The following is a 22,614-nucleotide window of genomic DNA, read 5'->3' as shown; positions in this document are numbered from 1 at the left end:
GTGCGAGAGATCTGGGGGGTGGAAGGCAACATAAATAGTCTGAAATATCAACAAATCCAAGCTGCCTCTTGCATTCCTAATCACAAAAGGGACAAATTCTGCAGCAGGATGGTACTCCATCGCATACTTCAATCTCTACCTCAAAGTTCCTGAAGGCTTAAGATCAAGATCCTCCAGGACTGGCCAGCCTAGTCACCAGACATGAACATCAGTGAGCATGTCTGGGGTAGGATAAAAGAGGAAGCATGGAAGACGAAACCCAAGAATGTTGATGAAATCTGGGAGGCATGCAAGACTGCTTTCTTTCATGTTCCTGATGACTTCATCAATAAATTGTATGAATCTTTGCCAAAGCCCATGGAACTCATGCAAAATATTAAATTTGGATCTCACAGCACACTTAATTCGCTTATTTTATGTAACATATTTTTGTATCTGAAGTACAATTTTTTTGTTAAATTTTCACACTACTTTCTGTAGGCGACAAAACTTTTGTCTTGCCAAAATTTGACCTTTATGTCTTCATTAAATGATAAATCTTTTTTCAGTGAAACAAATATATTTTTGTGCTTTCAACATCATTTGGTAGAGTCTTAGCTTTCATATGAGCCATTTCTGAAACCAATTAAAGCATTAAAAGTCAGGTTTATTAGCAATTGTTTCTACAAAATGGATAAGCGACAAGACTTTTGTCAGGGATTGTTGAGTAATGCAAACAGACGGTGCCTACGAGAAAAGTTACTATCTCCTTCAAAGTACTGCCTGCTCTATGCTTCCTGTGCCAAAATAAAAGCATACATCACAAAACAAAAGTCAGCATAATAACAAAAATAAAATTCACTGGAGACAAAATGGCGGACAAGACTCCGGCGCCGTAAAGTCAAAATCACGCAAGTCCAGTACGTTTTAACCCGAGGAAGACCTGAATTATTTTAAAGTAGATTTTTTTTCCCATAGGGTTTACAGTACTACGATTTCAATACTAGTGATAATACTCTATGTCAAATGCGTATGGACCAGGATGGATGGCATTAAATAATCTGTTTTGATTATGTCTATGCATTGCATTGGACCTTTAGTGCTGTTACGATGTACATTGACAAGAAATTCTATTGTATTCTATTCTATTCTATTCTATTGCAGCCAATGATTTGTTCAGGATAATCTAACCAGAATAGAGAGCATAATGATTACACTTTGGAACACAATTTTTGTTGAGTTAGATCTAACCGCTGTTTTTAACAAATGTTTAGGTGCAGAATACTAAAGTGACCTGTGTTTTTCCTCTATCACGTCAAGTTAATGGATGATTGGACGTCTATCGCCGTCAAGGGACGTGAAAGAATAATTGAAAAATAGTACAAGTGTTTTAATACTGAAAAATGAATCCAAAGCGCATGGTGAAACGCGTTCTAGTTTTTCCCCGTTAGATGGCAGCGTAACACCTTTTACAGCATTGCATTTAAAATTTCGCCTCTCTGCTGACCTCCTTCAAACCACTTAAAGCTATAGGCTGGGTGCGTTGCTCTTCCCTCTGGTAGAAGGGACAAGTTTGGAGGTGCTCTGCCATGGAGGGAGTTTCGGTGAAGCGCCATCGTTCCACAGGACAAAACAGCGAGCTGAACTCCCAAACCTGTGGAGCAAAAGCCGAACACATGCATACCCATTCAATTCCTGCAATTGCAATGGGAGGAAAAATATGTAAACCTTTGGAGTTTTGTACATTTCTGCATAATTTGGTTATAAAATGTGGTCTGATCTGAAAATCACAAGAAAATACTAGAGTCTGATGAAAATAATAGCACTTAAAAATAATAATAATAATAACGATAAAACTGACAAAACAAGTAGGAAAGAGTAAGTGAACACTTGAATTTAATGTTTTTGTTACCATTATTTTTTCTAATATGTTTTTCTTTTTTTCAAACAGTATCTCACCATGTACCTCTCTCTGGTTACCGTAATTTTAGGAATATAGACTGCTACTTTTTCCCTTCATTATCAATCCTGCAGTTTATAGTCCAGTGCGGCTTATTTGATTATTTATTTGTGTTAATAGGTAACACTTTATTTTACAGCGGCGTCATAACACTGTCATAAGAGCGTCATAATTATGACATGACACTATAATGGTCTTTACTGAATGCTTATGACAGATGTGATTAACCCTTTAATGCCTGCAATATGAAGCAATTGTCAGAGAATCACAAAATTTGAAAAACAAGGTCTTAATTAGGGCTGTCAAACGATTAACATTTTTAATCGAGTTGATTACAGCTTAAAAATTAATTAATTGTAATTAATCGCAATTCAAACCATCTCTAAAATATGCCATATTTTTCTGTAAATTATTGTTGGAATGGAAAGATAGGACACAAGACGGATATATATACAGCTTTCGTAATTTTTCAAAAGAAATGTAACAGTCATATGATGCCGCTGTCAAATAAAGTGTTACTGGCTCATATCTTTTGGTGTAAATATCATATGGTGGAAAACACAGAAAAGACTGAAAAAGCAGTTTCCGCTCTTGCAACCCTCTATAAAATAAACTGCTGTATTTTAAGCCAAAACAACTGTTGTGTTTGATAGAAAAATATGTCTTTATGCTTGACTGCCCCCAAGTCACCTTAGTGTTTTCCGCTATATATAATAGGGGCAATTTACATGATGACTCTGCAACACAAAGACGCAATGACTGAATAGCGGACTCGCCTCGCGTGCATATTGTGTCGGTGAAGACGAAAACTTCCGAATCCTGCCTCCAAAGTGGAAGAATCCAATTGCCGGGGATTGAAGGGGGCTTCCTCGGCATGCATATCAAAGGCTCCTGCAGCGCGAGACCGTGCCGTTAACGTCAGCACTCGTACACGTCACAATGGGCGTGCGCAGCGGTGCTACCAAACATTAAAAACAGCAAATATGGCGGAATGTCGGCTTTAATTTACTGTTTTAATAATATTTTTAAATTAAATATGTTGAACGTTTCAATTTTTGTGCCTTTTTGAACAAAAGAAAAATGCCATTGCTTTGAGTGGGCGGGCATATTTTTCCCGGGCTCAGGGAGCTTGGTGGAGTCAAAGTGCATCATTCTCTATCGCCCTGTAATCCTGCACTGCCCCCTAGGGCCTGGCATGAATACTACATCGTTTTCATGCGGAATTGCGACATTGTTCAAATGGAGATGCAAATGCAAATTTGAAATTTTTCGTATTCTCGGAGAGTCACCATGTAAACGGCCCCATAGAGTGAGGACAGCTGCGGTTTATAGTCAGGTGCGCCTTACAGTGCGAAAATTACGGTACTTTTTGTTTTGTTTTGGGTTTTTTTTTTGGTCGTGACATCAAAAGCAGCGATAGAAAAACTGTTGATTTTGATGAAATACAGATACCAGTTTGTAAATGTCAGTCCTAAAAAGAATTCAAATGCAAAATCTGTGTACATCTCCATACAGTACCAATGCATTTCCCACTATCCATAAGAGGACAGTATGTCATTCTGTGTCCATTTCAAAACAACAATTTACGACCTTCATTGGGAGAGCATGCTCAGCTGCTGAGCACGTTGTGTTATCAACTATGAATGATAACCTATCTGGCCCGCTGTCAGGCCATTCCCCGTCGCTCGCATCACATTGCCTCATGCATGCTGCTTGTCTTGTGATCTCCATCTATACATAAATATACTGCCTTTGCCCTTTAGTTTGAAATCCCATAAAGAGGAACTGGTTCAACATGTACGCATTAAGGTTACATGAATATTTGAAAATGGACCAAAGGTGTTTTTTTGGTGGAAGTGAAGAGTAGTTTTTTTTTTAAAAAAATACATGTCTCTGAGTTTGGTCAGATTGTCTTTCTCCATATGATTGTTGTTGGTTGTCATCAACAAACTACCACCACACACATATCTTGAAATTTTAAGAACAGTATTTGGATTGAATTACATCGGCACATACTAGTTACACTTTAACAAATATATACAGCAGATATATCGCAAGACTTTGATCCAAGGGCGTAAGTTTGCATAGGGGCGGTCATAGGTGGATTTAAAGGGGGGGCAGCCCCCTCCGGTGGCCGAAAAGTGTCATTGCATGTAATTGATTTTCCTATATATATATATATATATATATATATATATATATATATATATATATGAACCTTGCTTTGTTCAATCATGTGTATGACACATTAGGTTTGCACATATCTTAAACATGACCTACCAAAGTCTATAAAAGTGAATGGATGAAATATCTGCAATAGTTTGCATTGCTACAGAGGCAGCCCACGGGTCTGGCTGGTGTTTACAATGTCTGACATTTTCCAGTGACTGCTAACAAGAAGAAGAGTTGGATAGCAGTTTTGTGGGCTCCTAAAGTGATGTGGCGAGCCAGATCTGGTCCCTGGTGTTTTAAACAAAGGTGAGTAAAATAGCCAAAACATTTCACACCAGTAAAAGCAGCATTAATTTAAAATAATATTACTCAAGTAAAAGTAAAGCACATGTAAAAATAAAAGAAAATAATAATAATCGGTGCTCAAGTAATGACTAAATGTTGTCAGTCTTTTTTTTTTTTTTCAAACAACAATATAACGTCAGCTACAGTGGGGCAAATAAGTATTTATTGAACCACTAATTGTGCTAGTTATCCCACTTGAAAATATTAGAGAGGTCTGTAATTGTCAACATGGGTAAACCTCAACCATGAGAGACAGAATGTGGGGGAAAAAAACAGAAAATCACATTGTTTGATTTTTAAAGAATTTACTTGCAAATCATGGTGGAAAACAAGTATTTGGTCAATACCAAAAGTTCATCTCAATACTTTGTTATGTACCCTTTGTTGGCAATAACGGAGGCCAAACATTTTCTGTAACACTTCACAAGCCTTTCACACACTGTTGCTGGTATTTTGGCCCATTCCTCCATGCAGATCTCCTCTAGAGCAGTGATGTTTTGGGGCTGTCGTTGGGCAACACGGACTTTCAACTCTCTCCTCACCCCGTGGCATCAAAATGATAACAAGAACGGGGAGCAAAAATCCCAGAACCACACGGGGGGACCTAGTGAATGACCTACAGAGAGCTGAGACCACAGTAACAAAGGCTACTATCAGTAACACAATGCGCCACCGGGGACTCAAATCCTGCAGTGCCAGGCGAGTCCCCCTGCTGAAGAAAGTACACGTCCAGGCCCGTCTGCGGTTTGCTAGAGAGCATTTGGACAATCCAGAAGAGGACTGGGAGAATGTGTTTTGGTCAGATGAAACCAAAATAGAACTTTTTGGTAGAAACACAGGTTCTCTTGTTTGGAGGAAAAAGAACACTGAATTGCACCATACCCACTGTGATTTATGGGGGTGGAAACATCATGCTTTGGGGCTGTTTTTCTGCAAAGGGACCAGGAAGACTGATCTGTGTAAAGGAAAGAATGAATGGGTCCATGTATCAAGAGATTTTGAGTGAAAATCTCCTTCCATCAGCAAGGGCATTGAAGCTGAGACATGGCTGGGTCTTTCAGCATGACAATGATCCCAAACACAAAGCCAGGGCTACATAGGAGTAGCTTCCTAAGAAGCATTTCACGGTCCTGGAGTGGCCTTGCCAGCCTCCAGGTCTCAACCCCATAGAAAATCTGTGGAGGGAGTTGAAAGTCCGTGTTGCCCAACGACAGCCCCAGAACATCACTGCTCTAGAGGAGATGTGCAAGGAGGAATGGGCCAAAATACCAGCAACAGTGTGTGAAAAACTTGTGAAGAGTTACAAAAAACGTTTGGCCTCCGTTATTGGCAACAAAGGGTACATAAAAAAGTATTGTGATGAACTTTTGGTATTGACCAAATACTTATTTTCCACCATGATTTGCAAATAAATCATTTAAAAATCAAACAATGTGATTTTCTGTTTTTTTTTTTTCCCCCACATTCTGTCTCTGATGGTTGAGGTTTAACCCTGTTGACAATTACAGGCCTCTCTAATGTTTTTAAGTGGGAGAACTTGCACAATTAGTGGTTGACTAAATACTTATTTGCCCCACTGTATGTAGGTGTATGCTTAGAAGGGCTGCAACCATGCTGTAGCAAAAATAGTATTATGGAGTTGTACGAATGTACAAAAACAGATACTAGATACTTGCTTTCTTTCGACTCTTCCACGAGCTCCCACCATGGGAATATGTCTTCTTCTCCCATTTGAGGGAAACCATCCCTCGGGTCTGCAGTAAGGTGGCACACGCCTCCCTCATCTGACGCGACACTTGTGACAACTGCGACAAACTGAAAGAGTCCAGGTATCCAGCGATGTGCTGGAGAATCTCCAAGGGCAGTCGGTTCAAGGGATTCTGGCTATGTAACGTTTTGACATCCTCAAGTAGCTCTCGGGAGACATCCGGTTGGATGACTAGCTTGTCGACAACATGGTGGTATTTGACCACAGCCGGTTGACCGCCTGGTTGAAACCTAGTCTGGGCGAAAGTGCAGCCGAGGTATGCTAAGGGGCAACGTTGTAGGAACCATCCGCCGAGGCCAGCCTGGATGTCGGTGTGGACATTCCTGAAGTGCCAGCGGTATTCATCACGGCGGAAGAAGAGACCACATATGTAGCTGAAGGCTGAGCTCGTCCTATTATGCCGCCTAGTTACCGACTCGGATTCTGTGCGGACGTGAAGACAGCGCGGTTTGCCGGCGACTACATCGGCAAGCGACGCCTCGGCTGGGAATGGCGCGGAATCAAAGTCGTACGTTTGTGTCCCAACGTTGACGTACAGCCCGTCCATCCCGGTGGTTTCGGAGATGAGATGCCCTTTAAATTCTTTCTCCAGACAGCACAACAACGTAGCATCGACATCGTCGCACTTGGGCATCTCCTCCGCTGAGACGCCCAAATCTAGCGTGTCCACACACTGGTGTGCGATCTTGATCTTGCGACTCGGGTCTTTCAGGTGGCAACGCTTGGCTCGGTAGCTGCTGGGAACATTGAAGGAACGGACAGACTTCACCTCGATGGGTTCCAGGCTTCCGTAAACAAAATCCCTCTCCCTCGGGGTGCAGGCGCTCAGCTGTCCGAAGTTAATGAGCATAGATCCGTTGTGTACCAGGTACATGTTGTATTCACCGATGTTGACCTCCTTGCCCAATCTCTCCAAGACGCCGTCCTGCCATGGTGCCAGGCCAGACACTTCGTTCTTGGATGAAGAACTTTCCCTTGACTGGTCCATTTCTTTTCCACTCTCTGCTTTTTTTGCTACATTTTTGCTTGTCTGTTCACACCCGTTCATCTCTTTCTTGAATATTCTCTCCCAGGAGCTGTAGTTCTGAAGGTTTTCCACATTTAACTCATCCCTTATTGCGTCATTTAGTTCTTCCTCTTTCATTCCTGTACATGCATTTTGTGTACACCCACCAGAAGCTAAACATGGATCCTCCCTTGCCATCCCGATGTCTAAATCCTGAGGATATGCCAATGTCAGCTCAGGGAAAACACTCTTCATCTTGATGGAATGAAACAGCAGCTCTTGATCCCTCAGGGCCAAAGCAACATCAAGGTGAATCTCGCTTTGTTGGGAGGCGTTCTTGTAGAAGGTCAGTTCCCCATCAGGAACAGGCCAGCGGTTCCACTCCTGAGAGCAGCCGACAACGCTAGCCGGGCAGACCTCCAGGTGTCTTGCCCGCCGGTGCCTCAGCATACTCAGTGGGCAGCCGTAGTCTGCGTTAAGACAGGCCACTGTCTCGTTGGGGCACAGGAGACGGTGCTCCTCTTCCTTGCAGGCGTGCAGGAAGGCGCCACAGTCGTTGGGGCAGCGGATGACCACGCAGCCGATGGAGAGCCATGCCGGCACCTGGCAGTGGACAACGTAACACCGCTCGCAATGCTCGTGGCGGATCGATGGCATCTTCCTGGACGTAAAAGTCGGAATATGGCTCAACTTCAGTAACCAGAAATTACAGTACTGTATATATAATTAGCGCTTTAGTTGCCTGAGTATTTGCCAAGGTTGCGTAGCACATACCGGAAAAAATAATATCTCATAAAAGTGGATTGTTAGTGGAAGTTAGTGGGACCGTTTTTTTTGTTTGATTGTTTTTGGAGATGGGGGGCTAAACTTTCCTCTTAAAAATGAGTACTGCATTCAAAAGAATGTACTGAATATTTTCTGTCAAAGTTTTAGCATCCAAAGTATCAATAACTAGCGCAGTAACAGTAAACATTTCTCACCTTTTGTTCTCGAGTTGGTGTCACTTCGTTTTGACTGACCTCTTGCACTGTGTCTGCTCTTTATAAATAGACCGGCCCGGACCACGATAGGAGGGCCCGAACGGGGCACCATTGTCACAGCTTTTCAGGAGTGCCAAGGTCAAGTTACAGCTGCCACCAACTCTCATTTGTGTGCGATAAGCTCGCCACTAAACACTTCAACTACTGCTGGACGCTTGCAGTCACCATAGTGGAATGTTGTTGATGTCACTCTAAAGCAACATTGCATAGGAAGTGATTTAAATAAAAGACGTGTTGTTGTTTTGGTAATAGGTATTTCCACCAGTACTATTACTCATAGAGTACATGTACTCAAACACACACACTATGTGATGAAATAGGGTTGGGTTAACCAAATTTCACTTTATACAGATTGAATGGCCAGGTTATTTGAGGGAAAGAAAAAAAACTGTTAAAAAGTTCACTTCAATAAAATATAAATATATTCTTCTTATTAAACTGTATTATTTGAAGTTGCTTTAATGGTAATTGTTGATTAGAAGTGTTTCACTTACTATTTAAGAACACGTTTAGGTTTAAAAGTCAATAAGTCAATTAACTAATTATTCAGTTAACTGATTTTCATAACTGATTATTCAGATAGGTTCAAAAGTTACTGAGTAAATATTTCAAAATAGCAAAAAATTAAACTTTAGTCAATTTTATATTGGATTGTTGGTTACAGGGACACCTAAACTACGGCCCGGCTCCACATTTGGTCCGGCCCACTTACCAATTGTTTTTTTTTTATTTTTTTATTTTTTTTTTACTTGTGTTATTGATTTCCTGGCTTTTTCTGTGAAGAACACAGAGAGGGCTATATTATATTATATTATATTATATTATATTATATTATATTATATTATATTATATTATAATTATTTTATTTACTTTTGTTCTGTGAAGAATCCAGCAAGGGTTATTTGATTGTGGCTTTCTGGAAAAAACAATATTTTTTTACATTTAGGCACTCCTGCAATCATCACACTTTTTCTGGTACAAACTGACCCCGGCCCCTCATCAGAGAAGGGAAAAGTTATGTGGCCCTCACAGGAAAAACTTTGGGGACCCCTGGTTTAGAAAATAAAAGGGAAATTATCATAAGTGGGTAGAGTAGCCAAAAATTCTAATCAATTAAGAGTAGCGCTAGTGCAAAATACCGTATTGATCCGAATATAAGACGGTCTTTTTTGCATTGAAATAAGAGAGAAAAAGAGGGGGTCGTCCTATATTCATGGTCTACATTATATTCATTCACGAGGCTAGATGGCGGCAGTTATCATTGAAGCGATGTTCTGTCCTGACAGATCTCAGCTATTCTCCCCATTCACGACGCTAGATGGCGCCAGATATCATTGAAGTGATGTTCTGTCATGACAGATCTTATCTACTCTCAAGTTTAACCAGTTTGCATTGTTTTATTGCAATGTTTTTCCTGATTCAGATGTTTCAAGACTAGTTACAGTTAGACTTCACTTTGATGGTTAATGCAGTTACTGCAATTTTGTTGTTTTATCACAATAGATTGGTTTGTTTACATTTCAAAAACCAGAATCCATTCATTTACGAATGTGATTGCACTTTACATATTTAAATGTTCAGATATTAAGATTTGAATGAGTCAAAATAACATGCTTTTTCTCTCAAATATATTGTTAAAAATCATTTGTTTCGGATGTACTGTAATTATTTTCTGTATAAAAATTAATTAGGTGTTCAAAAAGTCCTTTTTTCAAACCTGAGTCTTGAAAAAAAGGGGGTCGTCTTGAAAAGCAGGGCCGTCTTATACTCGGGCCAATACCGTAATATTACTCAAGAAAAAGTAGTCATAAAAAAAAAACATAGCCAAGTACAAGTGAAAAAGTATTTGGTGAAAAGAATACTCAAGTAATGAGTAACATTGTTAGTAACTGCTTACGATGTTGATGTCAACATGGGTAAAGCTCAACCATGAGAGACAGAATGTGGAAAAAAAAAAACAGAAAATCACATTTTTTGATCTTTAAAGAATTTATTTGCAAATCAATAAGTATTTGGTCAATGCCAAAAGTTCATCTCAATACTTTGTTATGTACCCTTTGTTGGCAATAACGGAGGCCAAACGTTTTCTGTAACTCTTCCCAAGCTTTTCAAACACTGTTGCTGGTATTTTGGCCCATTCCTCCATGCAGATCTCCTCTAGAGCAGTGATATTTTGGGGCTGTGGTTGGGCAACACGGACTTTCAACTCCCTCCACACATTTTCTATAGAGTTGAGATCTGGAGACTGGGTAGGCCACTCCAGGACCTTGAAATGCTTCTTACGAAACCACTCCTTTGTTGCCCTAGCTGTGTGTTTGGGATCATTGTCATGCTGAAAGACCCAACCACGTCTCATCTTCAATGCCCTTGCTGATGGAAGGAGATTTTCACTTAAAATCTCTCGATACATGGCCCCATTCATTCTTTCCTTTACACAGATCAGTTGTCCTGGTCCCTTTGCAGAAAAACAGCCCCAAAGCATGATGTTTCCACCCCCATGCTTCACAGTGGGTATGGTGTTCTTCGGAAGCAATTCAGTATTCTTTCTCCTCCAAACACGAGAACCTGTGTTTCTGTCAAAAAGTTCTATTTTGGTTTCATCTGACCATAACACATACTCCCAGTCCTCTTCTGGATTATCCAAATGCTCTCTAGCGAACCGCAGACGAGACTGGACGTGTACTTTCTTCAGCAGGGGGACACGTCTGGCAGTGCAGGATTTGAGTCCCTGGCGGCGCATTGTGTTACTGATAGTAGCCTTTGTTACTGTGATCCCAGCTCTCTGTAGGTCATTCACTAGGTCCCCCCGTGTGGTTCTGGGATTTTTGCTCACCGTTCTCGTTATCATTTTGACACCACGGGGTGAGATCTTGCATGGAGCCCCAGATCGAGGGAGATTATCAATGGTCTTGTATGTCTACCATTTACCATCTACCAGTGGAGTTTGGAGTGTGACTGACTGAGTTTGTGGACAGGTGTCTTTTATACAGCTCATGAGTTAAAACAGGTGCCATTAATACAGGTAATGAGTGGAGCCTCCTTAGACCTCGTTAGACCACGTTAGAAGAAATTAGACCTCTTTGACAGCCAGAAATCTTGATTGTTTGTAGTTGACCAAATACTTATTTTCCACTCTAATTTGGAAAAATCAAACAAAGTGATTTTCTGTTTTTATTTTCCACATTCTGTCTCTCATGGTTGAGAGGCAGGCAATGAGTTAAAGAATTTTTTTTTTTTACACTCAATGTACAACCACATGCTGTTTTGACCAACATTTTCCACTCGGTGGCAGTCTTATTCCGTTCAAAGAATGTGGAGTACAGCAACCGCCTACATATCTTGCCATTTATTAGTCAAATCTTTACCAAAGATTATTGTGAATTTTTAAATGGTGAAAACATCGCCGTTTTTTCAGTGTGTTTAATTATTCCATTAATGCACGCGGTGATCAAGATGAGAGCGCTCACCTAAAGTGGACCATTGTGTTACAAACTATAGCTAAATATGGCAATCGCGCATGCCAATTAATTTCATTGTGAAGGGAATAAAAGGATTATGGACCTTTTTAGGGGGAAAAAAACCTTTAAAAAATTGTTGAATGTAAGTACAGCAACCGCTTCCTTTCATTGCTATTTATTAGTCATATCTCAAGCCCAGGTTATTGTTTATTTTTCAATGCTGAAAACATCGCTGTAATTTATTTTCGGTGTGTGTGAGTGGATCACTGTCTTCCAAAAAATTGCACAATATGACACCCGTGCATACACATACAACGCAGAGTCGAAACCCACCGGTCACATATACTAGTATATAAATATATGGCGGAAAACACTCAGGTGACTTGAAGTTCCGCTCTGGGACCCCCAATTTGGCCAACTTTCAACTTTCAAAACTGTCCGATATGCATGTGTGATACATCAGTGGAAAGCTTAAAATCTCAATTTTCTGGGGGAAGAAAATTTTTAAACAGGAGGGCATTTAAAAAAAAAAATAAATAAATAAAAGAGTAAAACCCTATCTGGAGGTGAGAGCATGAGAGAGCACAATTACAGATGCCATGACTTTAACGAGATATTATCGCCATAAGCGGATTTTAAGGGGGGGGGCCCTGGTGGCCGACAAGTGTCATTGCATGGAATTGACTTTCCTATATACATATATATATATATATATAAAATTTGTAAAGCAATAAAACTGGACTAAAACACATTTCTATAATGGGTAGAAATTATTTTTCGAGCACCTTAAACAGTCATTTGCTTTGCATATAATTAAAAAAATATATATATTAGAGATTTTTTTTTTTTAATGATTTATTTCTTTGATTAATTTCTTCTTTTTTTTTGGATTGAAGCAACTTTTTTGGGGACTGAATGATTTATACACAAATGTCCCAATCATAATATGGCCCAAACACAAAAAGCATTGCTTCAATCACAGAAAACTTTTTCAATGAAAAAGTGTTCAAATGCAAATTTTTACATCTGAAATATTTTTTCTTATTCAAAAACTTTTTTCTATGATTGAAAATTTTCATTTTTTGATTGAAGTGATATTTCTTTTTGAAAATCTATATATTTTTTAAGCAATTTATTTTTTGATTGAATAATAAAGAGAAACGCCAAAATGTGGCCCAAACACAAATCAACATTACTTCAATCAAAAAGTTGCTTCAATAAAAAAAATAAAAAAAACTTGACTTCAATCAAAAAAAAAAAAAAACATAATAAAAAAGAATCGAAGAAAAATAGCTTTCACATGCAACTTTTTTTTTTTTTTTTTTTTTTAGTTTTTTGAGTTTCAAATTTATTTTTGCATTCAACCACATTTTTTTTTTTGATTGAAGCGACTTTTTCTTGGTTGAAAATATATATATATTTTGATTGAAGCAACTTTTTTTTTAAAGACCCAAATTTACCTCCATATGGCTCCGCCCAGGGATACAAATTTTGACTGGGGTAACTACACTGGCAAGACACCGGTGGGTGTACCAAATTCAGTGGATGACAAAAAAAAAATCATTTCACACAAAACTCAGAAAAAAAAAAAGGTCGGACAAAAGTATTGGCACCCTCAGCCTAATACTTGGTAGCACAACCTTTAGACAACATGACTGCAAATGACCGCTTCCGGTATCCATCAATGAGTTTCTTACAATGCTCTGCGCAAATTTTAGACCATTCTTCTTAGGCCAAATTCTCCAGGTCTCTGAGATTTGAAGGGTGCCTTCTCCAAACTGCCATTTTCAGATCTCCCCACAGGTGTTCTATAGGATTCAGATCTAGACTCATTGCAGGCCACTTTAGAAGTCTCCAGTGGTTTCTCTCAAACCATTTTCTAATGATTTTTTGAAGTGTGTTTTGGGTCATTGTCCTGCTGGAAGACCCCTGACCTCTGAGGGAGACCCAGCTTTTCCACACTGGGCCCTACATTATGCTGCAAAATTTGTTGGTAGTCTTCAGACTTCATAATGCCATGCACCCAGTCAAGCAGTCCTGTGCCAGAGGCAGCTATGCAACCGCAAAACATCAGGGAACTTCCGCCATGTTTGACTGTGGGGACCATGTTCTTTTCTTTGAAGGCCTCGTTTTAAACTCTATGTTGATGCCTTTTCCCAAAAAGCTCTACTTTTGTCTCATCTGACCAGAGAGCATTCTTCCAAAGCGTTTTTGGCTTTCTCTTTTTATGTCTCTGGGTCAGAAACGGGGTCTTCCTGGGTATCCTACCATAGAGTCCCTTTTCATTGGTACGCTGACGGATAGTACGGGTTAAAACTGTTGTACCCTCGGACTGCAGGACAGTTTGAACTTGTCTGGATGTTAGTCGAGGTTCTTTATCCACCATCCGCACAGTCTTTCGTTGAAATCTCTCGTCAATTTTTCTTTTCCGTCCACATCTAGGGAGGTTAGCCACAGTGCCAGGGGCTTTACACTTATTGATGACACTGCGCACGGTAGACACAGGAACATTCAGTTCTTTGGAGATGGACTTGTAGCCTTGAGATTGCCCATGCTTCCTTACAATTTTGCTTCTCAAGTCCTCAGACAGTTCTTTGATCTTCTTTATTTTCTCCATGCTCAATGTGGTACACACAAGAAGGACACAGGAAAAAGGTTGAGTCAACTTTAATCCATTTTAACTGGCTGCAAGTGTTATTTAGTTATTGCCACCATCTGTTATGTGCCACAAGTAAGTATCAGGTGCTGTTAATTACACAAATTAGAGAAGCATCACATGATTTTTCAAAGGGGGCCAATACTTTTGTCCAGCCCATTTTTGGAGTTTTGAGTAAAATGATAATGATTAAATTTTTTTTTTGTACTGTATTTTGTGATTTTTTTTTTTTTTACTGCAAGCAAAATAAATGATGATATTACTTTACATACATTTGTAATTGCAATCATTTTCTGGGAGAAATTGAGCATTATATGACAGAACTGCAGGGGTGCCAATACTTTTGGCCTACAGTGTAAGTAACTAGAGCAAGGGTCCCCAAACTTTTTCCTGTGAGGGCCACATAACTTTTCCCTTCTCTGATGAGGGGCCGGGGTCAGTTTGTAACAGAAAAAGTGTGACGATTACAGGAGTGCCTAAATGTAAAAATGTATTGTTTTTCAGAAAGCCACAATCAAATAACCCTTTCTGGATTCTTCACGGAACAAAAGTAAATAATATAATATAATATAATATAATATAATATAATATAATATAATATAATATAATATAATATAATATAATATAATATAATATAATATAATATAATATAATAATAACTAGAGATGTTCGATCACGTCATTTTCAAAGTATCGGAATCGGCAAAAAAATATCGGCCATGCCTTTTTTTAATATATATAATTTTTAATTAAAATCGTTTTCTAATTGAATTTAACGTTACAGACATAATATGTTACACTCATCCAGAGTCTTTAGTTTAGGCTTAAGGTAGGGTTATCAAATTTATCCCGATAACGGCGGTAGTGATTTTTTAAAAAAAATGTATCACGTTAAAATATTTAACACAATTAATGCATGCCCTGCACGACCCACCCACGCATTGTCGCGCTCAATCTGTAATGGCGCCGTTTTACCTATATAGAGAGATAAAAGGCAGTGTAAAATGAGTAGAGTGAATTTTGGCAGCCTTTGGAGGCCACTTCCCATCATGCATTGGGCATGGCTACAGTATCATTTACTGAAAGCTCACAAATACACTAGATGGCAATATTTAGTCACAATATACAAAGTCACAAGTCTTTCTATCCGTGAATCCCTCTCACAGAAAGAATGTTAATAATGTAAACGCCATCTTGAGGATTTTTTGTCATAATAAACAAATACAGTACTTACAGTATGTGCTGTATGTTGAATGTATATATTTGTCTGAGTTTTATTCATTTTTTTCTTAATGCATTGCCAAAATGTATATAATCGGGAAAAATTATCGGGAATGATTGGAATTGAATCGGGAGCAAAAAAAAAGCAATCGGATTGGGAAATATCGGGATCGGCAGATACTCAAACTAAAACGATCGGGATCGGATCGGGAGCAAAAAAACACGATCGGAACAACCCTAATAATAACACTATTAATTAAATAGATAATAACCAAATAACCCTCTCTGGGTTCTTCACAGAAAAATCTAGGAAATAAATAACACAAGTTAAAAAAAAAAAAAAAAATAGTAAAATAAAAATAGTTTGGGGACCCCTGAACTAGAGGAACACTCCGAAACAGACCTCCACCTACTTTTCTGGCCTCTGTGACCTTTGACCTCATTAGCCCCAAATTTAATCACCTCCTCTGCTTCATATTACAAAAAATATCTTGCAAGTTTGATAATGAACTCTTTATTCACTTTTGAGTTATATTTAGCACAAACATACAGACAGACTATAGCTAACTGAATATATAGCTTCCTTCACCTAGTGGCCGAGGTAAACATAATGGGATGTGCAAACAAATTGCACATGTAGTTTTAATGCTTAAAATGACAGATATTTAAACAAAAGCACATGTAGAGGCACACTATACCAGTCCTAACAGGACTTCTCCTCTGCCACAAAGCAGTGAAAATTGGAGGGATTAGAAATAGGATAGTGTTTTGAGTTGAGCATATTGTCACTGCCGACATTTCAAGTTGAAATGGATTGGACATCTACAGTTTGGATTTGCACGTGCTGTGGTTTGTGGCTGCAGGAGGACACATTGATCCGCTCCTGCAAGTCTTAACTAATGACGCTGATTTGCATCGACTGCATAATAACTATTGCCTTGCACGAACCCCGACCGTACAATCAAGGGGCCCGACACTACCTCGGTGCAGCTGCTTCGGTATAGGCGCCGCTATCAGCATATATTTGATTTTATGGTCAGGCTTTCTTGCGATTGAACTGCCGAGTCGATCTGCGGGGGTTTCCACTGTTGAATTATGCAGTTTAAAATTTTAAAAGCGGCAGTGAAAACGTTCGTTTCTGAATTTGCCGCGCCGTTAAACTCGGATAAAGATGTATTTAACGTGTGTCGGGACAGGCGGTCAATCAGATCCAGCAGATGGCACTACATAAATCATTACATATCCCGTATATCCAATTGTATGCAGATTTGGAATGAGTTTGCTTTATGTGTTTGGTAAAGTAATGTAATGCAGTTATGAAATTGCAGTAGTTTCCAATTACAGTGGTATGAAAAAGTATCTGAAACTTTTGGAGTTTCTCACATTTCTGCATGAAATCACCATCAAATGTGATCTGATCTTTGTCAAAATCACACAGATGAAAAAACAATGTCTGCTTGAGCTAAAACCACCCAAACATTTATAGGTTTTCATATTTTAATGAGGATAGAATAGAAACAATGACAGAAGAGGGGAAAAGGGTGAATGAACCATCACATTTAATATTTTGCCCCTCCCCGCCCCCTTTGGCAACAATAACTTCAACCAGACGCTTCCTGTAGCTGCAGATCCGTCTGGCACATTGATCAGGACTAATCTTAGCCCATTCTTCTCTAGAAAACTGCTGGAGTTCAGTCAGATTCCTGGGATGTCTGGCATGAATCGCTGTCTTTAGGTCATGCCACAGCATTTTTAATGGGGTTCAAGTCAGGACTTTGACTTGGCCACTCCAGAACGTGTATTTTGTTCTTCTGAAACCCTTCTGAAGTTGATTTATTTCTGTGTTTTGGATCATTGTCTTGTTGCAGCATCCGTCCTCTTTTTAGCTTCCACTGTCTGACAGACAGGTTTTCCTGCATAACATCCTGATATACTTTTGAATTCATTCTTCCATTCGGGACTGCAAGTTGTCCAGGCCCTGAGGTAGCAAAACAGCCCCAAATCATGATGCTCCATCCACCATGCTTCACGGTGGGGATTTGGTGTTGATCTTGTTCCATTTTCCTCCATACATGACATTGTGTGTTACCCAAACAATCAAACTTCGGTTTCATCAATCCACAAAATATTTTGCCTAAACGTCTGTGGAGTGTGCCAGTGCTCCCTGTACTCCCGTGAAGGGACAAAGCAACCTACAAACCCCATTCATTTTACAAACTCAGCATCATGGTAACAGCATTTTTTTTCTGTAGCGTCTCTTCATAATAAGGACTGGGAGAATGTGTAATGGTCAGATGAAACCATAATAGAACTTTTTGGTAGAAACACAGGTTCTGGTGTTCGGAAGAGAAAGAATACTGAATTGGATCCGAAGAAGACCATACCCATTGTGAAGCATGGGGGTGGAAACATCATGCTTTGGGGCTGTTTTTCTGCAAAGGGACAAGAATGACTGAAAGGGTACATAACAAAGTATTGAGATGAACTTTTGGTAATGACCAAATACTTATTTTCCACAATGATTTGCAAATAAATTCTTTAGAAATCAAACAATAAGATTTTCTGTCTCCCCCCCCCCCCCCCCCCCCCCCCACATTCTGTCTCTCATGGTTGAGGTTTACCCATGTCTACAATTACAGGCCTCTCTAATATTTTCAAGTGGGAGAACTTGCACAATTAGTGGTTGACTAAATACTTATTTGTCCCACTGTAGTAACCTTTGCTATGTTTGGAAGTCAATTAATGTTGTGAATAAATCATTAAAGTTGTTAAAATTGCTCCCGTTTTTGCATTTGTTCCCTTCTGTCTACATTTGACATGTGAAAGTTTTAAAACTATTTCATCATTTAAAGATAGATTCAAGTCAAGATTTTGCCGATTTAGGAGTATTTATTTATTTTATTTTTTTTAGGAGTATTTTAGATAAGAAGTTACTTAGGTTCGCTAGGAAGGTTCACTACAACAGAGCCTTTCTGAGAAGTCGACTGCTTTAAGATGGCGTTTTTTTTCTAACGCCGCCGAGTCTGTCATTTCACATCTAGTTCTGTATGCATATGATATCTAGTGTAGCATCAAGTGGGTCTAGATTGTAGGTTGTCAACTACAGTTAGGAAATATTGGAGCCACCTAGCTTAGCATCGCGTTTGCAACAGCGCCACGACACTCTTCCCTCCTTCCAACTCTCGCTCTTCTTTCTCCGTGTCTTTGACTTTTCTCGCGTCATTCAACCAAGGTAGTAACGCACATTGTCTCGATGCCAAAACGGTGACAAAATCCAAACGGAGAAAAAAAGACGTAATGCACGAAAAACATACAGATTTTGAATGTACAGCGTTAAAAATCAGTGCTCACTTGTACAAACTACGCCGAAACCGTACAACCTGACAGGTATGTGCATTGCAGTATTTTTGTTTGTTTAGACGGCCCTGTTTTGTAAGCCCGTACGTTTAAAGAAAGCCCGGAAACAGTTGGCTGAAGACATGTCAACAAAGAACATGGATTACTGGAACCATGTCCTACGGTCTGATGAGACAGGCGGGCTTTCTTGTGTACCGTCTTCAGAAGAAGCTTCCTCCTGGGGTGACAGCCATGCACACCAATTTAATGTAAAGTTGGGCGTATGGTCTGAGCACTAACAGGCTGACCCCCCACCTCTTCAATCTCTGCAGCAATGCTGACAGCACTCCTGTAATGAGTCACATGGCATTTTGGAGAGAAAATGACAAGCAGTACTCAATTTGGACATTTAGGGATGTACGTAGTTTCTCACTTTTGTTGGGTTTAGATATTAATGGCTATATTTTGAGTTATTTTAATGGGAAAATAAATTAACTCTATTATATAAGCTGAACAGACTACTTTTCATTGTGTCAAAGTGTCATTTTGTCAGTGTTGTCTCATGAAAAGATACACTTAAATATCTGCAGAAATGCGAGGGGTGTACTCACTTTTGTGATACACTGTAGTAGAAGTGCATGTGTAAACCGAAATAATAAATAATAATAAACCAAATAAAAGCATTCAAGCATCATATAAAACATAAAACAAATGTTGTTTGTTCAAGTATGTGGCACATTTAAAAAAAATCTCACATGCACCATTGCATAAAATAATTGAATCAGGGTTATGTGACTAACATCCATCTCTTGTAATGCAATTCATTTCCACGCTCATCTCTGACAGAACCCGACGGCGCCAAAGGGGAATCATTCACACAAGTGCATTTACTGAAACAAAGACCGGCTACCACAGGTTAAGCATCCACAGAGGTTCCGTGTCATGTTATTTAATGTCCTGAAATATCACTGCGCCGCTTTAAGATGGAGGGAAAATTTGAATCCTTCTTTATTAAAATTCAAAGCCAGTCATAAGGCGTCATCGTCACGGCAGGACTAATAAAAGCGTCACCCGTTGGAAGTTTGGGAAGCAAGAGTCTCCTTTACGGTCTGCGGAGGCTCCAATAAATCTGCTCCAATTGCAGCCGATGGCTTCTTCTTATTGCCATGCCTCTTCAAGATTGGCCCCGTTTGGGAATTTCCATTTTTATTAAACCAGGCAAACGTGTTAATAAAGAGGCCAAAGTGACGGGACAACAAACACTAGGAAAAAAGAACGATGTGAGGGGAAAATGGGAGTTTCTCTTATGAAAAGATGTTTTTTTTTCCCTCACCACACAATTTAATTTAGGTTGACAATCATCCCTGCAGGAAATCATTAAAACTGACATTATACAATCCCTAGTCATACATTCTTAACATTTTAAACCTCCTTTAAATGGCATCGACGGTGATAAACGTCCAAACCATTTATTTATTGATTTATTTTTTTTTATTTTTTTTTTAAACCTGTCCTGTTCAGCTGTTTGACACAGAGAATGGAAGTCTAAGTGCCCGGATTCTGAACAGTTTTAATGTTTCACATTGAGAGTCTGACATACTCCCATTGTGATCATTCAAAATACCTTTTTATTATGACAAAGCAGCGAACAGGAAGGGATTATGGGGGGACAGAAGAAAAGAAATACAAGAGAAGAAAGAAAAGAAACACATACACAAACAACAACAAGAAATACATTGAACATCTAAACTAGTTACTAATATGCTGGTGCTATCGTCAGCGAGATGTATTTCCGGTTTACACCATGTGGGGGCCTATTGGCCAGTGAAAGAGGAGAATGGGGGTGGGGGTGTCTATAAGACTATAAGCTAAGTGATTGAAAGGGGTAGAGTGTACACAAATCAGTTCTGTGATCTAGAACCCAGTAATCGTGTGAATCTCTTATGAGTGTAAGCGTGTTGGCGACCAACCCTACGCCGCCGCATCGCCAATCCCGGCACCGGAACCCGCAACCCGAGCATGCCCTACCACATCCAGCAGCACGCAAGCCCCACCGGGCGCGCGACAGCCACGCAGACGGGCGGAGAAACCGCGCGGGCGCCAACCCAGGGCCACGGCCCCCACCCAGCCAGCCCAGGGAGGGAGGGCGGGCGGCGGGGTGGGGGGCCATGCGCAGCCCATCCCTCCTCCCGCCGCCCAGCAAAGGAGCCATCGTCCCCCCCCGGGACCCAGGGTGGTCCCCCGGGACCCAGGGTGGTCCCCCGGGCCACCCGCGCGCCCATCAACCGGCCTTCAGGGATGGCAGGAGGGGACGCATCACCAACCCCACGCCTACACCCACAAGGGCCACGTGCCACAGCCACAGCCCCCCAACCGGCACGGCACGCCACGGGACCCCCAGCGGCCCACCAAGCCCCAGGCAAGGCAGGGTCCCCCGCCGGTGCAGGCGACACCCCGCTGATACACCGGCGCCCAGCCAGCGACCCGCGACGGAGCGCAGGGCGGATGCCCAGCCAGAGAAGAGAGTGTCCAAACCATTTAAACTGGTCCAAATGGATTGGGCGTCTAAATATTGTAAGTGTATATGAATCACAAAATTGACAAAAGGCTTTGTCAGTAATTTCTAAGTCTTTGGCTCCCATTGACGGATTAAACGTCCAATCCAATTGGACTGGGAGGGCTGGCGCGCATTGTTTATCGGTATAAAAGACACCTGTCCACAACTTCAGTCAGTCACGCTCCAAACTCCACTATGGCCAAGACCAAAGAGCTGTCGAAGGACACCAGAGACAAAATTGTAGACCTGCACCAGGCTGGGAAGACTGAATCTGCAATAGGTAAAATGCTTGGTGTTAAGAAATCAACTGTGGAAGCAATTATTAGAAAATGGAAGACATACAAGACCACTGATATTCTTCCTCGATCTGGGGCTCCATGCAAGATATCACCCCATGTCGTCAAAATGATAACAAGAACGGTGAGCAAAAATCCCAGAACCTCACGGGGGACCTCGTGAATGACCTACAGAGAGCTGGGACCACAGTAAGAAAGGCTACTATCAGTAACACAATGCGCCGCCAGGGACTCAGATCCTGCACTGCCAGACGTGTCCCCCTGCTGAGGCCAGTACAAGTCCAGGCCCGTCTGCGGTTCACTAGAGAGCATTTGGATGATCCAGAAGAGGACTAGGAGAATGTGTTATGGTCAGATGAAACCAAAATAGAACTTTTTGGTAGAAACACAAGTTCTCATGTTTGGAGGAGAAAGAATACTAAATTGCATCCAAAGAACACCATACCCACTGTGAAGCATGGGGGTGGAAACTTCATGCTTTGGGGCTGTTTTTCTGCAAAGGGACCAGGACGACTGATCTGTGTAAAGGAAAGAATGAATGGGGCCATGTATCGAGAGATTTTGAGTGAAAATCTCCTTCCATCAGCAAGGGCATTGAAGATGAGACGTGGCTGGGTCTTTCAGCATGACAATGATCCCAAACACACAGCCAGGGCAACAAAGGAGTGGCTTCATAAGAAGCATTTCAAGGTCCTGGAGTGGCCTAGCCAGTCTCCAGATCTCAACCCCATCGAAAATCTGTGGAGGGAGTTGAAAGTCCAACGACAACCCCAAAACATCACTACTCCAGAGGAGATCTGCATGGAGGAATGGGCCAAAAT

The 22,614-nt window shown here is 40.6% G+C and overlaps 1 protein-coding gene across 1 annotated transcript; it reads right to left on the bottom strand.

Annotated features, from left to right (window-relative positions):
* Window positions 1–582: 582 nt before the first annotated feature.
* On the bottom strand, window positions 583–8,230 carry LOC130911254 (F-box only protein 40-like; the record flags this gene model as incomplete). Its single annotated transcript, XM_057829102.1, has 3 exons — window positions 583–1,633; window positions 6,133–7,891; window positions 8,211–8,230. Coding segments are annotated over 3 exons (1,950 nt in total), but the record flags the coding sequence as incomplete, so codon positions are not given.
* Between the last annotated feature and the right edge of the window lie 14,384 nt (window positions 8,231–22,614).

Source organism: Corythoichthys intestinalis, unplaced genomic scaffold (assembly GCF_030265065.1).
Source record: "Corythoichthys intestinalis isolate RoL2023-P3 unplaced genomic scaffold, ASM3026506v1 HiC_scaffold_23, whole genome shotgun sequence".
Taxonomy (NCBI): Eukaryota; Metazoa; Chordata; class Actinopteri; order Syngnathiformes; family Syngnathidae; genus Corythoichthys; species Corythoichthys intestinalis.
The sequence above is the reverse complement of the archived record's forward strand: the minus strand, read 5'-3'. Positions and strand labels throughout refer to the sequence as shown.